The 19,912-nt window shown below is 35.3% G+C and overlaps 1 protein-coding gene across 1 annotated transcript; it reads right to left on the reverse strand.

The window, feature by feature from the left end:
* Window positions 1-3,389: 3,389 nt before the first annotated feature.
* Window positions 3,390-7,295, reverse strand: LOC131077494 (putative disease resistance protein At5g47280). Its single transcript, XM_058015003.2, has 5 exons — window positions 6,556-7,295; window positions 5,801-6,207; window positions 5,150-5,505; window positions 4,845-5,059; window positions 3,390-4,625 (listed from the first exon to the last, which is right to left on the reverse strand). Exons 1-5 carry the CDS (start codon window positions 7,178-7,180, stop codon window positions 3,808-3,810), a joined length of 2,421 nt encoding a protein of 806 aa, XP_057870986.2. The 5' UTR covers window positions 7,181-7,295; the 3' UTR covers window positions 3,390-3,807.
* Between the last annotated feature and the right edge of the window lie 12,617 nt (window positions 7,296-19,912).

A 19,912-nucleotide genomic window follows, 5' to 3' on the forward strand; every position in this document is an offset into this window, starting at 1 on the left:
TTGTCTACAGATTTGTAGCTCTCTTGCCCTTAGAGGTCGAGTTGCCATCTCTTCGAATTTCACTGAAGGGCTTGATACTAGATGAGGATTATTGTGTTTCTAGGTTGCAAGAATTAGAGTTGTTGGATGAGCAGCGATAGAAGGCTTTCAATCATCTAAAGGCCTTATCAACAACGTATGTCTAAGAGCTATAATCACAAAGTCAAGCCTCGTGTTTTTCAAGTTGGTGATCTTGTGCTCAAGGAGAACTCTCGAAATTAACAAGATCGAGAAAAGAAGGGGAAATTTGAGCCCAACTGACTAGGTCCCTATGTCTATGTTATTGTGGTTGCTTATAGATCAGGGACCTATCAATTATCCAATCAACAATACGCATCTTCGTAAATTTTATACTTGAACTTTTCAAAATCCCTAATACAAAGAAGAAGGAAAAAAAAAAACAAGAAAAAGAAAAAGAAAGAACTAAAACAATTTAAAATATCAAAAAATAAAAAATAATAATAATAAATCATATAATCAGAAAAAATGTAATAAAAACAAGTAGTGAAAACTTGATGATGACAGACTACTTGTATTATTTAAATTTGATTTTTGAACAAACTGGGTGACATTCACAAACAATGAACTGTGATTGCTGGGTAAAGTTTAAGTAATCACCTTTGCATTGAACGGGAATGCTGCTTGATGTTTAAATTGGCACAAGAAGTCTCAAGCCCCACGCACGTTGAATTGAATTAATCACAAATATTTCCTCTGAAAATTTGCTTCAAGTCTGGGATACATAAGGAATATTTCTTATTTCTCGTTTCCCATGTTACTTTGCCCGGAACATCTGCGACCACATGAATATCATTTAGCTCTAAAAATGTTTTAGTTTATAATACCTGGGGTAAGACCTTAAGATCTTTGGTTTGAGAATGTCAGAACAAGTGCATTCTTTGAAGCAGAAAAAGAATCAAACCTGACAATTGGACATCTTCAAACATAAAGATGAAGTCAAAGCACCAAATCTGAAACAGACCAGGATCTGAAACAAAACCTCTAGAAATTTAAGCAGCTTATTGGAAAGATTTCAGTAAAATAAAGTTAATATTCTGTAAATTATTCTGAATTCATAAATATAATATAAATCATATTAAATTTGCTGTGCAGCTTTGCATGTTGTGTAATGACATAATTAGCAGTCAAGATTATAAGAGTCATTAATGAAGCACCGAGATTTTAATCATATGGCCCTACACCTTGAACACGTTTATTCTAGTTCCAAAACAACAATACGAATTGACTTATCCCCTGTTCACCCCTAATAACTTGTATAATTATTTTTTTTAATGGAAATTAGATATCATGTCCTCGTCAACAAAAGAAAGCCCCCCCACACAAACAAAAATAAATAAGTAATTGGGGATATCAGAAGATCGTTTCCAAAGTTAAACTGGGGTGACATTTTTACATGTTGACAGTTGAAAGGGTGTCATTCTACATGTTGGCTCGCTGCAAAAGTTATTAAGCTGGGACTACACCTTGAACACGTTGGCTCGCTGCAAAAGTTATTAAGATTTTAATCATATGGCCTTACACCTTGAACACGTTTATTCTAGCTCCAAAACAACAATACGAATTGACTTATCCCCTGTTCACCCCTAATAACTTGTATAATTATTTTTTTTAATGGAAATTAGATATCATGTCCTCGTCAACAAAAGAAAGCCCCCCCACACAAACAAAAATAAATAAGTAATTGGGGATATCAGAAGATCGTTTCCAAAGTTAAACTGGGGTGACATTTTTACATGTTGACAGTTGAAAGGGTGGCATTCTACATGTTGGCTCGCTGCAAAAGTTATTAAGCTGGGACTAATAAAGAGAATGTATTGATTACTTGCAAGGAATGTGAAGTCTCTTGAAGCTTCTGCTCTGAGAAATCAAGGGAATCCAAAATAAAATTTGTAATGATAGTGCCTAACAATCACTTGGGATTCACATGAGATGAATATCACCAAAGGTCAATTAAAAGATGTTCAGATTCTGTTGATGAAAAGTTCAGTATATGGTTCCTGAAATATAAGATCAATTAATAAACTCAATATACATAAATCCATTTCATATTATTAAGAAAAATAGCTCCAGCATAATTCAGTATGTAGTACTTGCAAGAGACAATATCACCAAAGGTCAATTAAAAGATGTTCAAATTCTGTTGACGAAAATTTTAGCATATGGTTTTTGAAATATAAGATTAATCAATAACTTCATCAGATTTTGTCAAAAGACATTTAGTGTAATGTCAAAGTTCATGATGTAGACAACACCAAAAAACTTCATCAGACTCAGTATGGACTCTGATATAGCAGCCTTAACAGTATTAAGATGATTTAAGTCCATCTGATTAAAATTCTACTTGCTCCAAAAAGTCCTGCGAAAGACTAGTACTGCATCTGATGGAATCCCCGGATCTTTTCACTCTGTAGGCTTGAAAATTGGTAGGGCTTGTGAGAAGCTAGGAGGCAGTGAGAAGCTAGGAGGCAGAGGATTGATCCCGTTGTATCAAGCCTCTTGGAATTGGGTCAATCGCAATTATTTCTACTGAAATTACGGTCTATAATTCTTTCAAACTGAAATAAACAAGGAACATTTCTTTCTAAAAGTATTAAATTATTCTACTTCCCATGTTACCGAATTCCGCCTGCTGGAAACAAAACCAATAAAAATTTAAGCTGTTTTTGAGAGAGATTGCAAGGAAATAAAGTTAAATAAAGTTAATAGTCTGTAAAAAAAAAAATTGATCAGTAAAGGCAGAGTCAGATTTATATTAATTATGCATAATTACAATAGTAGTCTGTAAATTATTGCTAAGTAATAGATAAAAGATGTAATTACATGAATTTTGCCATTAATGGGAGAATTAGCATTTGAGATCGGAACAGCCATTATTGCAGCTTCAAGTGTAGTGTAATGAAAGAGTTTGCATTTGAGATCGCAAAAGCCATTAAGATGCCAACCATATGTTGTTCCACCTTATTCCCGATTAACTGCTAAGAACTTACACAAAAAAATTTAAATATTTTTTTTTATGGGAATTCGATTTCACAAACAATAACAAGGTATGAAATAAAATCCTTCATGCAATTTCCCCCTCAACCAAAGAATGCCCCAAAAAATATTGGAAAATTAAAAAGCTATCTGTTTCCAAGTTAAAATTTGGACAGCATCTGTTTTTGAAGTTAAAACTTCGACATAAACATTAAACATACATTACAAACTATTTCATGTAGTTATCCCCCTCAACCAAAGAATGTCCCCAAATAAACTATGGGTACTGAAAGATTATTTTTAAAATAAAAATTACCACAACAATATATACCTAGATATCTTTCCTACAGTTCCCCTTCAACCAAATAATTTTATTCCCCTTCAACGAAAGAATGCCCCCACTATACTTTGACATAGACATTACAAGCTAAAACTTCGACATATTAAAAATTACAAGACCAAAATATACCTTACACTCTTACATACAGTTTCACCCTCAACCAAAGATGACCCAAATAAATTGCTGATACAGGGAGACTGTTTCTAAAGATATAACATTACAAATTTACATGGTTGATTTAGCATAAGTGAAAACTGCAGTATGCTATATATACAGGGACGGATAAAGAGACCATAGTGATTTACTTACAAGGTTGTGAACCTGCTTGGAACTTCTGCTTTGTGAAATTGATAAGCCAATCCAAAGTAAATTGCGGTTCCACGATTTCAACTCTAAGATAAGGAATAAATGATGCCTTAACTTGCAACCAAAGGTCAATCATCAAGCCAATCCAAAGTAAATTGCGGTTCCACGATTTCAACTCTAAGATCAGGGATAAAAGAGGCCTTAACTTGCAACCACAGGTGCCCAATCTTTTCATCACAGATGACAAGTTTCAGAGAGCTTAGTTCACAAACACTTCTAGGCAACCTCCTCAAGCGAGAACACTCTTTCATATCAAAAATTTTCAATTGCTTGAGTTGACCTATTTCCTCTGGAAGCTCTTTCAAGCCCTCACACAGTGAAATGTCTAGAAATTCCAGCTGCCCAAGTTTTCCAATTGATGCCGGAAGCTCTTTCACGCCTGGTAATGCTGATAGCCTTAGCATTCTTAGAGAGCTCAGGTTTCCGAGATCACATGGTAACTTTTCAACCAGATGGCAGTTAGTAATAGACCATACCTGAGCAGAGGGCATACAACAGATTTCTGCGGGCCATTCCTCCAAATCACTGCAGTGGTCGAGGTTAAATTCTTCTAGATTGGTGTTGCTGAATGTGGAAACATTTCCAAACCCTTGACAAAGGCATAGAGATAGTTTGTTTAGTTTTTGTATTGCTTTAATCTGCTCTAAAACAGTGGGTGCATCTAACTTCTCCAAGCGAACACTCCTGAGCTGAGTGAGTGAAGATAACGCATCTAAACCTTCTACTGTGGCCCTCTTCGAGTTCAAATTACACAACATTACAAATTTCAGTTTTTTCATTGTTTTGACAAATGGTGGTAGAAAGTACTTGCTCGCAGAGAAGTGTAACACCAGAACCTCTGCCTCTGGAAAATCCATCTTGTACCATTGGTTCTCCTCCATAGAGCCTGCATAAGATCAATCACACATACAATTGAATTAGAACATTTTTAGCGGCCAGGGATACTAGGCAGTTCCCTTAAAGAATGAATATCAAAGTTACTGCTGTTACAATAGTATCATTATTCATGATGAAGAAACAACAAAGGCTAAAACATTTTAATATTCAATATAGCCTGTACACTTTGCCACTAATAAGTGTGAATATTTTTGGTGGAATAACCTACCCGTGTGAATAGAAACAACTTGAGCATTAAATGGTCTATTATGAAGCATCTCCCCCCACTCCCCTGGCAAGCTCAGCTCTTTCCTGGGCATGAATAATCTCTTCCTATGGACTATACTGTCCTGGTTTCCCAAATATATGGCCAAATCTCGCATTACATCGTGCTGTGAAAAGAACAGCTCAGAGGCATTTCCATAAGAGATTGTTGCTTGGCTTCTGATAATAAACACACAACATCAGCTCAATGTTTTAGGAAAGAAAATGATAGGAAGAAATTTAATATATATAAGAAGGATAGACCAATACCCTGGGCTGCTGACTAAATTCAAGAGACTTTTCCTTGCAAATTCCACCAACATCATAAAGGCATCTTGCCACTCCAGCTTGCGAACATAAACCCAAATGTCCAGCAGTGCATTAGCACAGGTTTTCTTGTTCTCTGGAAATAAGGCCAAATCTAAGAAGCATTCCCTCCCAACATCATCCAAGAAATTAATACTGGTTTCCAAGCATCTAAAAAGCCCTTCTTCGTGATCACTGGATATGGATTCCCCTAGGGATAACTTATTCTTTGCATTCAACCAGGTCAAATAAGGTTCCCCATTCAAAGAGCTCCCAATCACCTTCAGAGCAAGGGGTAAGCCCTTACATTCAGCTTGCACCTGCCATTCAAAATATTGAAATTTTTATTAACGTCCAAAGAAAGCTCTGTGGAAAATAAAAATATTATACAATTTCAGCCATATCTTTGTGATTTAACTGCTTTCGACTGCAGAATCATTTAAATGACTTCTTTCGAATACTAGTCTACTAGAACATTCAATAACTGCAGGTTATTAAAGCAAAAAATACTAATAAGTATGTAATTCGTTTTACTTTTGTTGTTGGCATTATTTGATTCGATAAGAAACTTTGGGCTTATTCACTTTCTTTATTTTAGTTAAGAAAAGACTATACCTCCATGACTAGATTTGCATGTGCGTTACTTGGAATTGATGTCTGTCCAAAAGCCGAGAAGCAGAACAGCGACAGAGCATCCTCGTGGCCCAGCAATGGTAACTGATACAGTCGAGTAGAGGAGTTTTGTGGGACGATAGAACTGTCTCTGGTTGTGATAACAGTCTTGTACCCTGGCGCTTCAATTAGTAATTCCTCCAAATGAGCCCTGGACCAGACGTCATCCAATATCATCAGGATTCGCTTAGATTGACTAAAAAGCTGCTGATTCAGCTGGATGCGTGCATCTTCTACATTCTGAAACTCGGGCTTCTTCCTTCCAACAATCTTCTCCCACATCGTCTCTATAATTACCTTAAGATTTGGGGACTGCGAAACAGTGATGAAATGTACATTCTCAAAATAATCTGATGTCCACAGAAAAGACCAATTGTTGTTTACACTGTAAAAGAATTGTTCCATCCTAGAAAAGAGTATCAAGAAGAAAAATGTATGAATTTTAACACCAGAAATTGTAGGCTCAAATTTCTGATGGGATGGGAAATGGCTATGTAGGCTATAGAATGGTTCTGATTATAAAAAAAAATCCTCGTCTATTAAATAAATTAAAAATCACACAACAATTCAATTTACTTGATAAATAACAGAAAAATGTCTAATCAAAACCATTCTATTACTGCAAATATCAATGGTATGGACCTAAAGAAAATGTGGTTTCCCCATAAAAGATTAAAACATTAATTAAGAAATTTTACCTTTGATATGTGGATCATTACAAATAGCCAAGGCCAAAGTCGTTTTACCACCACCCCCCATACAATGCACCCCAACGACAGACACCTCGCTTTGTAATAGAAGCTCCTTCAAATCCCCAACAGGCTTCTCCAATCCCGCATAGAACCGAGATTTCACAGGAACATTACTAAGATAAGAGCATTTGTTAGCCTCTTCCATTTCAGTACTTTGACACAGATTACCTAAACTCATTTGCTGTTGAATCATGGTATTCACTGTACGACTTAAATCTGGAGGCTTTAATTCCTTGTATAGATCTTTCAAGACTGCCATAAGATTTCTAGCATCTGACTCAACGTGTGCTGGGATAGAATTCATGATCCCATCGATCTCCTCTTCTAGCTTGAGTATCTGTGAAGCATAGCTACACCTACGAAATACATTGAAAGCGCTAATGCTCTCACAAAATTTCACCAGCTCTGCGGCCCTAATAAGTGTGCTTACAAACTGGTGAATGGGAGGGTTTTGCTGATCCTTGGGCAGTTGCAGGTCAGATACACAAAGTTGTTGGATAGCTGGGATAAGGGATTTTATTAGCAGGGCATCGTCTCTGGTACACAGAACCTTGCTATTGAAACTCTCCATTCTCTGTATTGCTAATATAAAAACTCAGTTAAAAGATTTCACAAAATATATAAGAACTTGGTAACTCGAGGAATTTACACAAAAATATATAAGAACTCAGTAGAACTTGTAGATATGTATTGCTGTCTCTTGTTGAGAAGCTACGAGGCATACAGAGTGTCACTTAGTGCGAAGGTAACGGCAAATCGACAACGGTATTATCCTCGTTCAAAGGCTACCTGCCGCGGAAATAGCCGTTGGTTTTGTACTTAAATTGTGTCAATGAGAACTTGACTAGTGTTTGACTTATGTTAAGCGGATAAGAGAAGAAATAGTTTAATGTTTCTTTATGAGATATTGTGTGTCAAATTTGTATCGAGAAGTGAGCAGCACAACACCAGGATTCTTGCTAATGAAAAGACTATTTGTGGCTACATGTATGAAATGAAATGAAAGATTTTATTGATGTTCATAAGATTAAATAGTTCATTCCTTAATTTATCTTCAATGTTTTTTTCCATGTCAGATCTCTTACTAATAAGAATGTATATTTCTTAATATTTATTAATTAATTGATAATCAAAATACAGTCAAATGAACATTTGGAAGTTGCATAGACATTATCACGTTTTAATGTACTCAAAGATGGAGTAATTGCTTTGTGATGCCAAAAAGATCACATTGAATAATATCCACAAATTAATCGAACATTCTAAACAATGTAGGGGAATCGGGACAAACCTCATCCCATTATTTCTTAAAACATGGAATTTGCCTGAGAATTTTCTTGAAGACTTTGTAACTTCCAAAACTATCTTTTATGTTTGAAAACTGCATCTAGAAAATATCACATTGAATAATATTCACATATTACTCGAACATTTTGAGCAAAGTTGAGGAACTAGAACATGCTAAAAAAGAATTGAATAGTGACCCTCATGATAAAAGAATCCAAAATTATATTGTTGTTATAGAAAAGCACCTATGAAAAAATTGATCATTATAAAGGGCGAGGTGCTAAAATCAAAGCCAGACTTTAATAGATCAAGAAATGAAATAAGGGTTCTAAGTTTTTTTTAATTACCTCAATTACAAACACAAAAAAGAGCAAATTTATGCTATTTTGATTAAAATGGATATCACATAGATAATTCAAAAATCATCAATTTGTTTTATCTATTCTATGAAAAAATGTTTGACGACAATTTTTAGCCAGATATTTAGCAAGCTCTAGAAGATACTATCCAAGATTGTATTCCTAACAAGATTGATCCAGGTTATAGTGTTTTCATGGATCATCTTCTCTCCTTGGAAGAAATTGAGTGTGCTCTCTTCTTTATGAAACCAAATAAAATTATTGGTTTTGATGGTCTTCCAGTTGAATTTTATCAAATCATGTGGAACCATATAAAAGATTATTTTTATATGTTCTATTTAGAAGCTCTCCAAAAGGGTTCATTGGGTTCTAATTTCAATAAAGGCATCATTAAACTTCTACCTAAGGGGGGAAATGAGGATATTATTACTATTTGGAGACCAATTACCTTGTTAAACACATCATATAAAATAATTGCTAAGGCTTTAGCTATTAGAATCAAACCTATTGTTCAAGGTATTGTGAGAACCAAGCATATAGGTTTTATTAAAGGCAAATATATACTTGACAATTTAATGTTAGAAAAAAATGGAATGGCACAACAATCGGGCCAAGATGCCTTGGTAGTTAGGATAGATTTTGATAAGGCCTATGATAGAATTCATTGGAATTTCATCCTTAAAATATTGCAGTGGCTGGGGTTTGGGTCCTAAAATCAATAAAGTTATGTCTTTTGGCTTTGATTTGCAATGCTCTATAAGACAAGGATGTCCATTATCTCATTTTTTATGTGCTTACAATTGATGCATTGGGATATCTTTTCCAAAAAACATATCAGATGAAGTTGATCAAAGAAATTTCTATTCCTTAGAACAAGGTGGTAATTAATTCCCTCTAAGTTGATGACAATTGTTTTTGTAAAACTCTAAGGAAGAATTGAATTGATACTCTAGATATTTTAAATTTGTATTTCTCTATTTCTAGCTCTCAAGTTGCTCATAACAAACTTGAATTTCTTATGATTCAAAGTGGCACTATCCCATAATGGATTTCTAAAGAGTGGAGGCAAATTAAATATGGAGATATTACTAGATACCTTGGTATCCCTTTTGAGTTGGGAGTCTCACTATCTGATATGTGAGTTTGGTTTCTAAATTGACTTAAGGAGAAGCTATTTGATTTAAGCAATAAATTCTTATCCTTAGCTAGCAAGATTCAAGTTGTCAACATATCCTCATTGCTACTCATGTGTATTATTCATCATGTTGGATGCCTTCCAAACAAGGTTATGAGGAGTTGAACAAAGTAATTCATAAATTAATAATGATCTAAGTAGGATGGCAATGTTGGGCTCATTACTTCTTTGTGGTCATATTGCATTCAATCTAAACATTAAGGTAGCTTGGGGCTCATAGATCCTAAAACGCAAGGGATTTGTCTTGCTACAAAATGGATTGCGAGAGCTGCTAATAGAGATTAACCAGGGAAAATTTTAGTTCACCAATGAATCATGGAAGCTTCAGTCAAGAAAAATGGCAAGATGTTAATTGGTTTGACAAAATGCTCATGTTCCCCTTTTTTAAATTTAGAGCTTCATTCCCTCTTCAATCTATATGGAATGCATGACAAAAAGTTTGTAGATATTTTGAGTGGAATAGTTCTTCTCTACAACATGGTTTTAGTTTTTCGTCAGCATCAATGTGATGGAATAAACTTATCAATTATCATAATCAATCGTTGGTTGTATGCTTTCCAAGGCATTATTATTGCTTGTTCAAAAAAGGGCTTAGGCAATCACGAGGGTGTCATTGGTTGGGCAATATTATATCACATGCATTCATATTGGGGGGTTTAATATCCCACAAATGAAGGTACAATGTATTGCCTATCAGTGAAATTTGGGGGTTTTTAATTCGAGCTATGAAAAAATGTAATATTTGGTGAAAATAAGGGGGCTTTTAATTCAAGTTGTGTATTGGAAGGGGGTAGAACAAAAAGGATTCTAGGGCAATATTTTTTAAAAATAGGGGGATTCTTTAGTATGCCATGAATGCGTGTGATATAACCCAGGTTCACTAAGTGAAGCCCCCATGTAGGCAATTCAAAGATATTTGGGACTTTAATCTTTTTGACTAGGCTTCCTTGTCACATATCAAAGGTCATTATGGGTTGAGTAATAACTATAAATTGTTTTTAATTTTTATTCAATCTTTAATTTCTTTTGATCTTTCTATGAAGTTATGTACACCAAGGGATTGCTTTGTTTTTAAGGATTGGAAATGGCTTTCAGTTAGCCATTTCAATCATTTTCCTTTAAAAACAATTTATATCCATATTCTTCCTAGTTGGCCCCTTACTCCCCATCTAAACCAAAAATGGAAATGTAGATTTAATTCCAAGTTTGCACTAAATTGAGTTCTCAAATTTGGAATTTTAAAGCTGATTTTGATGATCAAATATTGGCTTGAAAAATATCACATTGCAAACTTACTATGGGGATAGATTCAAATGTATTATGGTGCAACCAACTAAATGTCTATTTCACCATCATGTTGAAAGTTTGAAACATATTTTTTGGGATGTTTTTCAAGTTAAAAAGTAATGGTTTTCTATCTTAAAAGACTTCTCTGCAATCTTCAATCATCATTTAGATTTGCAAGAAGATATTTTTGGATTTGGTCGATAAAATGATGGGGTTATTGATTCTATTGAGCAAGTAATAAAAAAAACTTTATAAAAACAAATGTACTGCTATGTTTTCTATTAATTATTATCATATAACTAGTTCTCTTAGGTTTTACTTTGACATATTTTTGCAGGTGACTTTTCTTTTCTCATAGATTCAATCCTTATGTAAGAGGAATGTAAAGACAATGGATCTGCTCCGGCGATTAAAGATCAAGTTATGAAATTTCAGCTAGAAAATCTAGACTCGATCGTTATAAATGTATTTTGCAGAACATTTAACTCTATCTCTTTCTTGGAGACTTGTGGCTGAGATTTTAGATATTCGATCATTCCTTTTAGCTACCATTGGTGGCTTTCTATTGTATTTTTTTTGCTTTGTTCAATAAAAAAAAAGTCAAGGAATCAAAGAAAACTTGATCCCATTATTTCTTCCAACATGGGAATTACCTAAGAATTTTTTTGGAAACTTTGCAACTCCAAAAAAAATTATGGTTGAAAACTACACCTATGCACTTTTCCCTCCTTTTCCATCCTTATTTTGATTTGATAATCATGGCTACAGTTGTATTAGTGTCAAAACCACACAAATCAGACACATTACAGTAAACCACAGTCATTAATTTATATAAAAAATCCTAATAACTAACTTTTAATAAAACTGCATATGTTGTTCACCTATAAGTAGAGTCAAAATTGGAGGAGAACGCAATTACTCAATCGGACAGGTCATTATATAAAGCACAATGTTTTCCGCTCACTAAAGCTACGGTCATATGGAGAGGGGATTCCTTAAAAATAAAGTTTAGGCTACTAAGCTTTTTAAGGATATTTTAATGTTAGTGGCCCTATGACTTTTGTAGTACAGATCAGCTTAAAAGTTGAATCTCCTAAATTTAAGGAAGTCAATGGTCCCATGAAGCATATAAAGAGATAAAAATAAGTAAATAAATTCTATTTTTTCTCTAAATTTTTTTTGGGTAGAATTTATTTCATTTTCATGGGAAATCAAACAAGCAAATGATTGACAAGTGGCATACGAGGTGTTGAAATGGTTAAAAGGACCGGAATACTGAGAGGGGGGGTGAATCAATGTTCTAACAACAATTAAAACTTTCCAATGATATTAACATTAGCAATTAATCTCGTCAACATGAATCAACAAAAGCAAAATACATGAACAACATAAGGTCACAAAATGAACACTCAATTTTTATACGTGGAAAACCCAAATGGGAAAAACCATGGAGAGGGTTAAGTCTCAAGATAATATAACTAGTTATATGATGTTTACAAAAGGGTGGCTCACTGTCGGATGGCTCATTGCCTGAATACAAAAATGGCTCACTGTCGACATACAAATGTGGCTAACTGTTAGAATGCTAGCTACAATAGAAATAAGTGAAATGAAGAAAATTACATCTCCAAATGCATGAGGTCGGTTCCAAGATATACTCAGATAACAAAATAATAACTTACAGCAAAACCGGTAAGGGATCTCTGCATCAGCTCTTTCAACCTGTATAGGAAACTACTTGTCACAAATATGGTAAAGGATTACTACAACATTATCTTCAATCTACCAATAAAATTGCCTGCAATAGATCCAGTAAAGGATTACTACAACACTGTAGCTGCACTATATCAATCCAACTTCTTACAGTAGATCCAATTAGGATTGTAGACACATAAATCTATCCACTTAATTAAATGAATACTTAGTATTTATTTGATTATTTAACCATCGATCAATAATTAATTAATATTTAATTAATTCATCTTAACCCTCTTCTCATATTAATTAAATAAATTATTCAATTTATTTGATTTAATTCACTTAACCAAATTCAGACCATTAATTAAATAAATAAATCATATATGTTTAATTAAATCATCTCTCACATTTAAATAAATTAATATTTATTTAAATCCCCCAAAATCCCATTTATTTAAAATCCTATTTATCCTCACCCACTTGAAACCTTTAATGGCTTCCCTTAAAGTCTTCAAACTAAATGGCTTCCTTTTAGAGTCTTCTCAAGCCTTTAATGGTTTCCCTTAAAGTCTTCAAACTTAATGGCTTCTTTCTAGAGACTTCTTAAGCCTTTAAAGGTTTCCCTTAAAGTCTTCAAGCATTTAATGCTTTATCTTCCTTTTTCTCATGTAAATAAATTAAGATTTATTTAAATAAAATCCAAAATTCACATTCACATTTAAATAAATTAATATTTATTTAAATATCTATCCAAATGCAAATTACACCATTTAATTGAAATAAATGATTTTATTTTAATTGAAAATCCCAAAATTCCTCCCACTTGCATTCTCTTACAAAATCCACCTGCATGCCTAAATCCCTTCTAGATTTTTTTAACTCCTTCTAATTAGCCTAATCCTATCATAATCATTGTCACATTCCTAAATAAAAGGAAGTCACTTCTCAAAAACCTCCAAAGTCTTCAATAACCATTAAAGGTTTTATGTCTTCAAATGGTTAACCTCTAAAGTCTTCCAAACCATTAGAGGCTCTTACATAACCATTTATGGTTAACTCACCTTTTACCTTTGGTTAGAGACTTTCCTCTAACTTAACTATCCTTTTGACTCATGGGTCTCTTCAAAGCATTTATTTCTTTGACTAAGGTAACCATTTAACATTTGCACATTCATTTATCCCTTGGATAAAAGGAATATCCATTAACCTAACCCTAACCCAACCCCCTAGGGTAACCATCATGTCCCCTCAAGCATTTAATGCTCCTTATCTCTCCTCTCAAGCCTCCTCATGGTTACACTTGTCAACATGGGATTGGGTTGAAAGTCTCACATAGATTGAATATCTTTCAATCCTAACCCTTGTTAAAATTGCTCAATCTTAACCCTTCATTTCCCCATTTCTTCTATAAATAGAACCCTTATCCTCAAGCAAAGAAGGAAGCATTAGAGTATTGTTTCTATACTGGTATTAGCATAGAGCTTTTTCATAGCATCACTACCTACACTTGCATAACATTTGTTTATCACATCCAACCATCTTGAATCTCCATATGGCATCCTTGGCTAGTACTAAAAGTTGAGAGCTACACTCATTTGGGACTTGGAGAGGGGAGAAACAAGGGAGAACCATCAAAAGGCATCATGGAAGCATCTTAAGGAGGCTCTTCTCCTTTCTTTTGTTTTGTTAAACTTCTTTCATGCTTTTTGAAATCTCTTTTGATATGTTTGGAATGGTTTTTAGTTCTTTATTTTGGTTTTATGGTTGAAACTAACTTATTAACATTGAACTTTTTTGTTGCCTTGTCCCCATTTCCATGACATCATTTGGTGAACCCGACGTGAATCCAACACTTTTGTAACTTCAAAGACATTTGTTTAGGCTTGTGAGCCCACCATGTGCACTAACTATTTTTGAATGTTTTAGTTGCAGTTTTTCTAATATTTGTTTTGTACAAGTTTTGGAAGGAGTTAGTTTAAAATATTCTAAATTCTTTGGTTTAAAACGTCATCTTTCTTGTTTTTCACAAAGGGATAAAAATAGCTTCACATTTTCTATTTGGTGCAACTAAAACAAACTCAACTTTTTCATTTGGTGCATAAAAAAAGAACTTCATCTTTCTTGTTTTTCACAAAGGGATAAAATGAACTTCACATTTTCTATTTGGTGCAACTAAAACAAACTCAACTTTTTCATTTGGTGCATAACAAAGAACTTCATCTTTCTTGTTTTCCACAAATGGATAAAAAGACCTTCACATTTTCTATTTGGTGCAACTAAAACAAACTCAAATTTTCATTTGGTGCATAAAAAGAACCTCACATTTACCTTTTTTGCTACAAAGGCTACACAACTTTATTTTTGTTGACCCTTTCCAAACATTTGTCAAGTGTCAAACATTTTGATATCTTGGTTAAAAATAACACCATGATTGTTGGAGCAACATCTCCAAATAGTTAGATCACATTGCAATGAAAATCAGTTAAAAAGAACAAGTGTTTTTTGTGATTGGCACACTTGTGCAAAGTTTGTCGAGTGGTCCTCCTTCTAACACACACTATCCTCTCCCTTGGCTTTCGTGGTCCTAGGTGCAAGAGAAAAGTGTTAGTAACACTCAAAATTTTATCTTTTTAAGAGAGGCCTACCAAGAGACACACCACTCTTGGGAACGACCTCGCACGGTAAATCCTTCGAGCCGCTATAGAAATCAAGTGTGAGTAAAAGTTGTCGCCTTGGGTATAGTTGTTCCTACAGTGTAACTTGCCGAAAGGACAAATGGGCCCCACCACAAGTTACAAGGCTCTTAAGTGAGTCACTGCAAAATGAACTTATGTCCAAAAACATCAAAAATTACTAGACACCTTTTTATGTAGAAACCCACCCGTTCTATTGATTGAGAATATTTGTGATAAATTCAATGCAAGAGCATAGATGGTTTTGCTCCCAAGATACTCACCATAGATATTTCCTTGAGTAGAAACATAGATTTTTGAAAGGCTACTTGTAGCTTGATAAAATTGGTGACTCCCCCATCATAGGGATCATCTATTTGTTATGCTCGTGCAAGACTTAGTATATCACATCCTTAACTGCCACGATGGGATTCATAAGGTATGTAGTACCAAAGTTGAAGAAATATCAAGATGTGGGCTGAAATTATTGCAACTGGCCATTTGACCTTAGGGATAAATTGTGTTTGAAGTGTCTTCGTTTTGTGTCAAGACCAGTGATAAACTGAGCCAACTTCAGGCTTTTTGGAAAAACATACTCAAAAACATTTCGAAAAGGGGTCAAAAAGTCCAAAGATTGGGTTGATTTAGACCCACACTTATTTGTGCCTTTTGAGGCAACATTCTTGTGTTTGTGTGCTTGCTTTATTTTCTTGTCAAAGAAAATCAAAACCAATTCAAAAACAAGTATTCATCCAACACAAAATTTTCAACACCAACATTTGGCAAAAATCAAAACAAAGTGCAGAAAACAAAGTATCAAACTATAGGACCATCCTTCACATTTTGAAAAGGAAGAATCTTCATCAACATATCAATTTGAAGAAAAGACCATTGAGCTCAAAGGCTTTCATCAAAAGAAGGAAATTTTTCTATCTCAATAGACAAATTTTTGTCTCACACAGAGCCTTCTTGCGTCATATGCGTCTATATCTTCAAGAAAAATCCAACGAGTTTGATCAAGAATCTTTGAACAACAAAGCTTTTACTCAATATAGAGCTTTGAGTTATCATATAAACAAGGGAGGCAAAATCAACCCTGCCTTCTTTCCAGACATTTGCATCACATATAACATAGCTCGGGAAGGACCACCAACCCCCGAAAGAGAAGAGGAAGAATTTGTCCCATTTGTAACACAAAGTTTTTATTGAAGTTAACATTTCATCCATTCTCACATTCATACATCACCAATCCATTCCAACTCTCAAAACATAAAGAGGTCTTTGTCCTAAAGTTCTTTTAGTAATTGCTTGAATCAAAACAACACATCACTTTTTAGAGTGTCTCTACATCTAGGATAAACTCATCCTAAGAGGCATTTCTATATAGGTTAAAACTAGTCTATGAGTGCATCGTCTCATTACTAGATAGCTTGGTCTATAACACATCTCAGATCTTGCTATACCTTATCATGTCAAAACATTGTCAACAAACACAACAAGCAATTCATAGAAGGACTTTGGTAACATCAAACCTTTAAGTGCTAGAGATCCATATGCAAAACACTTCACCAAACATTTATCTCTCATTTCATCATCAACTCATCATCATTTTCATCAAATTTCAACAAAAAAACTTTCAAACAAAATGGCTCAAACCAGATCAAGGACTAGGCAACAAGAATTCGAAGAGGAAGAAGAGGAAAATCTCATTGAATTCCAAGAAACCCTTGGAGGAAACGTCAATGATGAAAATCCTCATACTCCCACTCCTGAAGCAATCGAAAGAGCACAACACAACCCCCTTTTCAATTGAATTTTCAATGAGATCCTCAGGAACAATGCTGATGCTCACTATTTAAGACTTGCCCAAGAGGGAGTCAAACTACCCTCTTATTTTGATAAGGCACAATTACGGCAAGCATCAGAACACCAAAGTCGTAATGAGGATGGAAGAGGTCGAGATCACATCTGATACAACCTTCATCAATGACATCCTCCACCTCCTCCTCCTCCAAATGACATTGACATGTTGAGGCAACAAGTCGAGGATCTTTCCCAACAACTCCATAGTGGTGTGAAAACAACCCAATTTTCACTTAATGATATTTGTCCCTATCCCTTTGATAGGAATCTACATATGCCACCTTTTCCACAAGGGTTTGAAACACCTAAGTTCAAAAAATATCAGGGAAAAGGAGACCCTCGCAATCATGTTAGGGAATTTCATTCCGCTTGCCTAGAAGTGGCCTATGAAGACACATACCTAATGCGTCTCTTTCCTCAGAGTTTGGCAGGGACAACCACGCAATGGTTTTCCCGACTAACAGGCGGCATTAGGATGTTCGAAGAATTGGCCCAAAAATTCATTGCACATTATTCCCATAACATAGAGTGTGATGTCACCATGGCAGACCTGTGTAACACCAAGCAAAAACCAGGGGAGCTATTTTTAGCTTTCTTGCAATGATGACGACAAATGTCTAGCAGACGTTCCCTTCAACTACCTGAAAGAGAGCTAGTGGAAATATTTATTTCCAACTTGAACGAAGAAATGGAATTTCATTTAGACATGAAAGGAATAGAGTCATTTAATGACATGATCACACAGGGTTTAAAATGTGAATGGGCCCTCATCAAAAAGTGGCTTATCAAAATATACAATGAACCAAAAGATGCCCCTCGCCCGCTCTTCAATAGTGATAAACCTAACTTTTGGAATAAAAACAAAAACATCATCAATGACGGGGTTGTAGATGCAAGGACTATCAAGAGTGCACAACCTATGGTCTGATTTGTGGGGAAAAACCCCCCTTCTAAGAACATGGTTCCTCCCCCACCAAATCAAGGACACAATGTACCGCAAGAAGAACCAAGGCAAAGACAGCAGAATTATAAACCAAAATGTACATACACTCCCTTAGGGGAACCTATTGAAATAGTGTTACATCAATTGGTCTCCTCAAATCTAGTGACCTTACCAAAGACATCTAATTACGAACCTCAGGTCAAACCTCCATGGTGGAGAGATAATGAACATTGTGAATTCCATCAAGGGAAAGGGCATAAAACAAGTAATTGTCATAGATTGAAAGATATTGTTCAGGATCTTATTGACCGAGGAGAGATTGAAATTGAAGGACACGACTCAAAAACCTTAAACAATGATCATCTCATGTTCAAGAATTCGCTTCCATCAAAGGGGTCCTTCCACTTCAGGACGAAACACAGATACCCATGATTATACGTGATCCGCTTATAATTACATTGTGAATCACCTATATGATGCCAATGAACAAATTGAAACCATTACCATCAAAGATACAAGCTCTACCTGCAATGTTGTTACACGTCGTGGCAAGATCACCATTAAAGAAGCTCCACAAAGCACAACCTCCATCCCGAAATAGTATAACCTTTTGGAACAGTTAGATAAGACACCTGCACTTATATCCATCTCAGAGATTTTGCGCCTATCCTCATCTCATAAAATAATCTTGGATCAAGCTCTCCAAGAGGCATCAGTCCCTGCCAATCTAAATACAGATCAATTTCAAGATATGGTTGGTAGTCTGAGGTCATCACCTTGTCTCACTTTCTCTGAAAGTGACAATACATCTTTCCAACAACCTCATAATGCCTCACTCCATATTGAAGGATTTATCAACCAACACAGAATCAAGCGAGTCTTGATCGATAATGGAGCAAGCCTAAATATCTATACATTACAACTGGTCACAGCATTAGGATATGGAGTTGAATCAATGGATCCCTGCAAAAAGATAACCATAAAGGCCTATGATGATGCAAAGCGTTCATCCAAAGGAGCAGTTGTGTTACCAATCCGAGTGGGCCCAGTGGTGAAGCACATCATATGTCAAGTTCTAGACCCTCCTCTACCGTATAATTTGTTGTTAGGAAGACCTTGGATACATGCCATGCAAGTCGTTCTCTCCACCTACCACCAGTGTATCAAGTTTCCTCATAACGGTGTAGAAATTACAATCCTGGGTGATGCAAATCCATTTGCATATTGTCACAATATCAACCATCAACCAGAGATTACCATTCCCAACAACAGAGAAGCTATCCCATCCACATCGTATGTTAGTCCAGCCTCTCTTTCCATTTCAAACACCACTATACCCAAGCAAGAGAAGCTAAAAATGAAAATGGTAGAGGAAGGTCCTAGAGAGTACAATCTCAGCCAACTCTTTTATGTGGGGCAACTACCCACTTCTCCTAGAACTCATGGTAAACCTCAAAGGTTACTTCAAACACCACGGGTCAAGCCACCATGCACTTTGGTGCCTTTTATCCTTGGAAAGAGTCAAGAAGAAGAGACTAGAGATTAGGACTTAGCAGAATGGATCTATAAAGATCCTATCACCACAAAAATCCCACAAGCTAAGCTTCCCACAGATCAATATGGAAAAGGCCTTCTCATTATGCAAAGAATGGGCTATGATGGTTAGAGTGCTTTGGGACCTTGCAAGCAAGGATGGCATGAGCCGCTGTAGTCAGAATTAAAGCCTAAAGATAACACGAGATTAGGCTTTCAAAAGGAGATTCTTCCTAAGCTCAGATTCAAAGGGAAACCCAACAAACCTCTATATCAGCCTAAAATTCTAAAGCGGTCACCCTTGATTATATCAACAACACCCAACACCATACCAACTGCCCCACTGATGCTAAAAATCCCAGCACTATCATCCACAACACCAATCATCCCACTAATCAAACTAGCAACCCCATCAGCAGCAACAACCACATCAATAGCACCATTAGCAGTATCGGAACCCCCAGCA

Source organism: Cryptomeria japonica, chromosome 4 (assembly GCF_030272615.1).
Source record: "Cryptomeria japonica chromosome 4, Sugi_1.0, whole genome shotgun sequence".
NCBI lineage: Eukaryota > Viridiplantae > Streptophyta > Pinopsida > Cupressales > Cupressaceae > Cryptomeria > Cryptomeria japonica.

Excerpts from the sequence above, each read along its gene's own strand:
- LOC131077494 (XM_058015003.2), bottom strand. The coding sequence starts at position 7,180 with ATGGAGAGTTTCAATAGCAAGGTTCTGTGTACCAGAGACGATGCCCTG. Across the intron at positions 5,060-5,149 it reads AATTTAGTCAGCAGCCCAGG|AAGCCAAGCAACAATCTCTT; the intron begins GTATTGGTCTAT and ends GTTTATTATCAG. Across the intron at positions 4,626-4,844 it reads AGTTGTTTCTATTCACACGG|GCTCTATGGAGGAGAACCAA; the intron begins GTAGGTTATTCC and ends GATCTTATGCAG.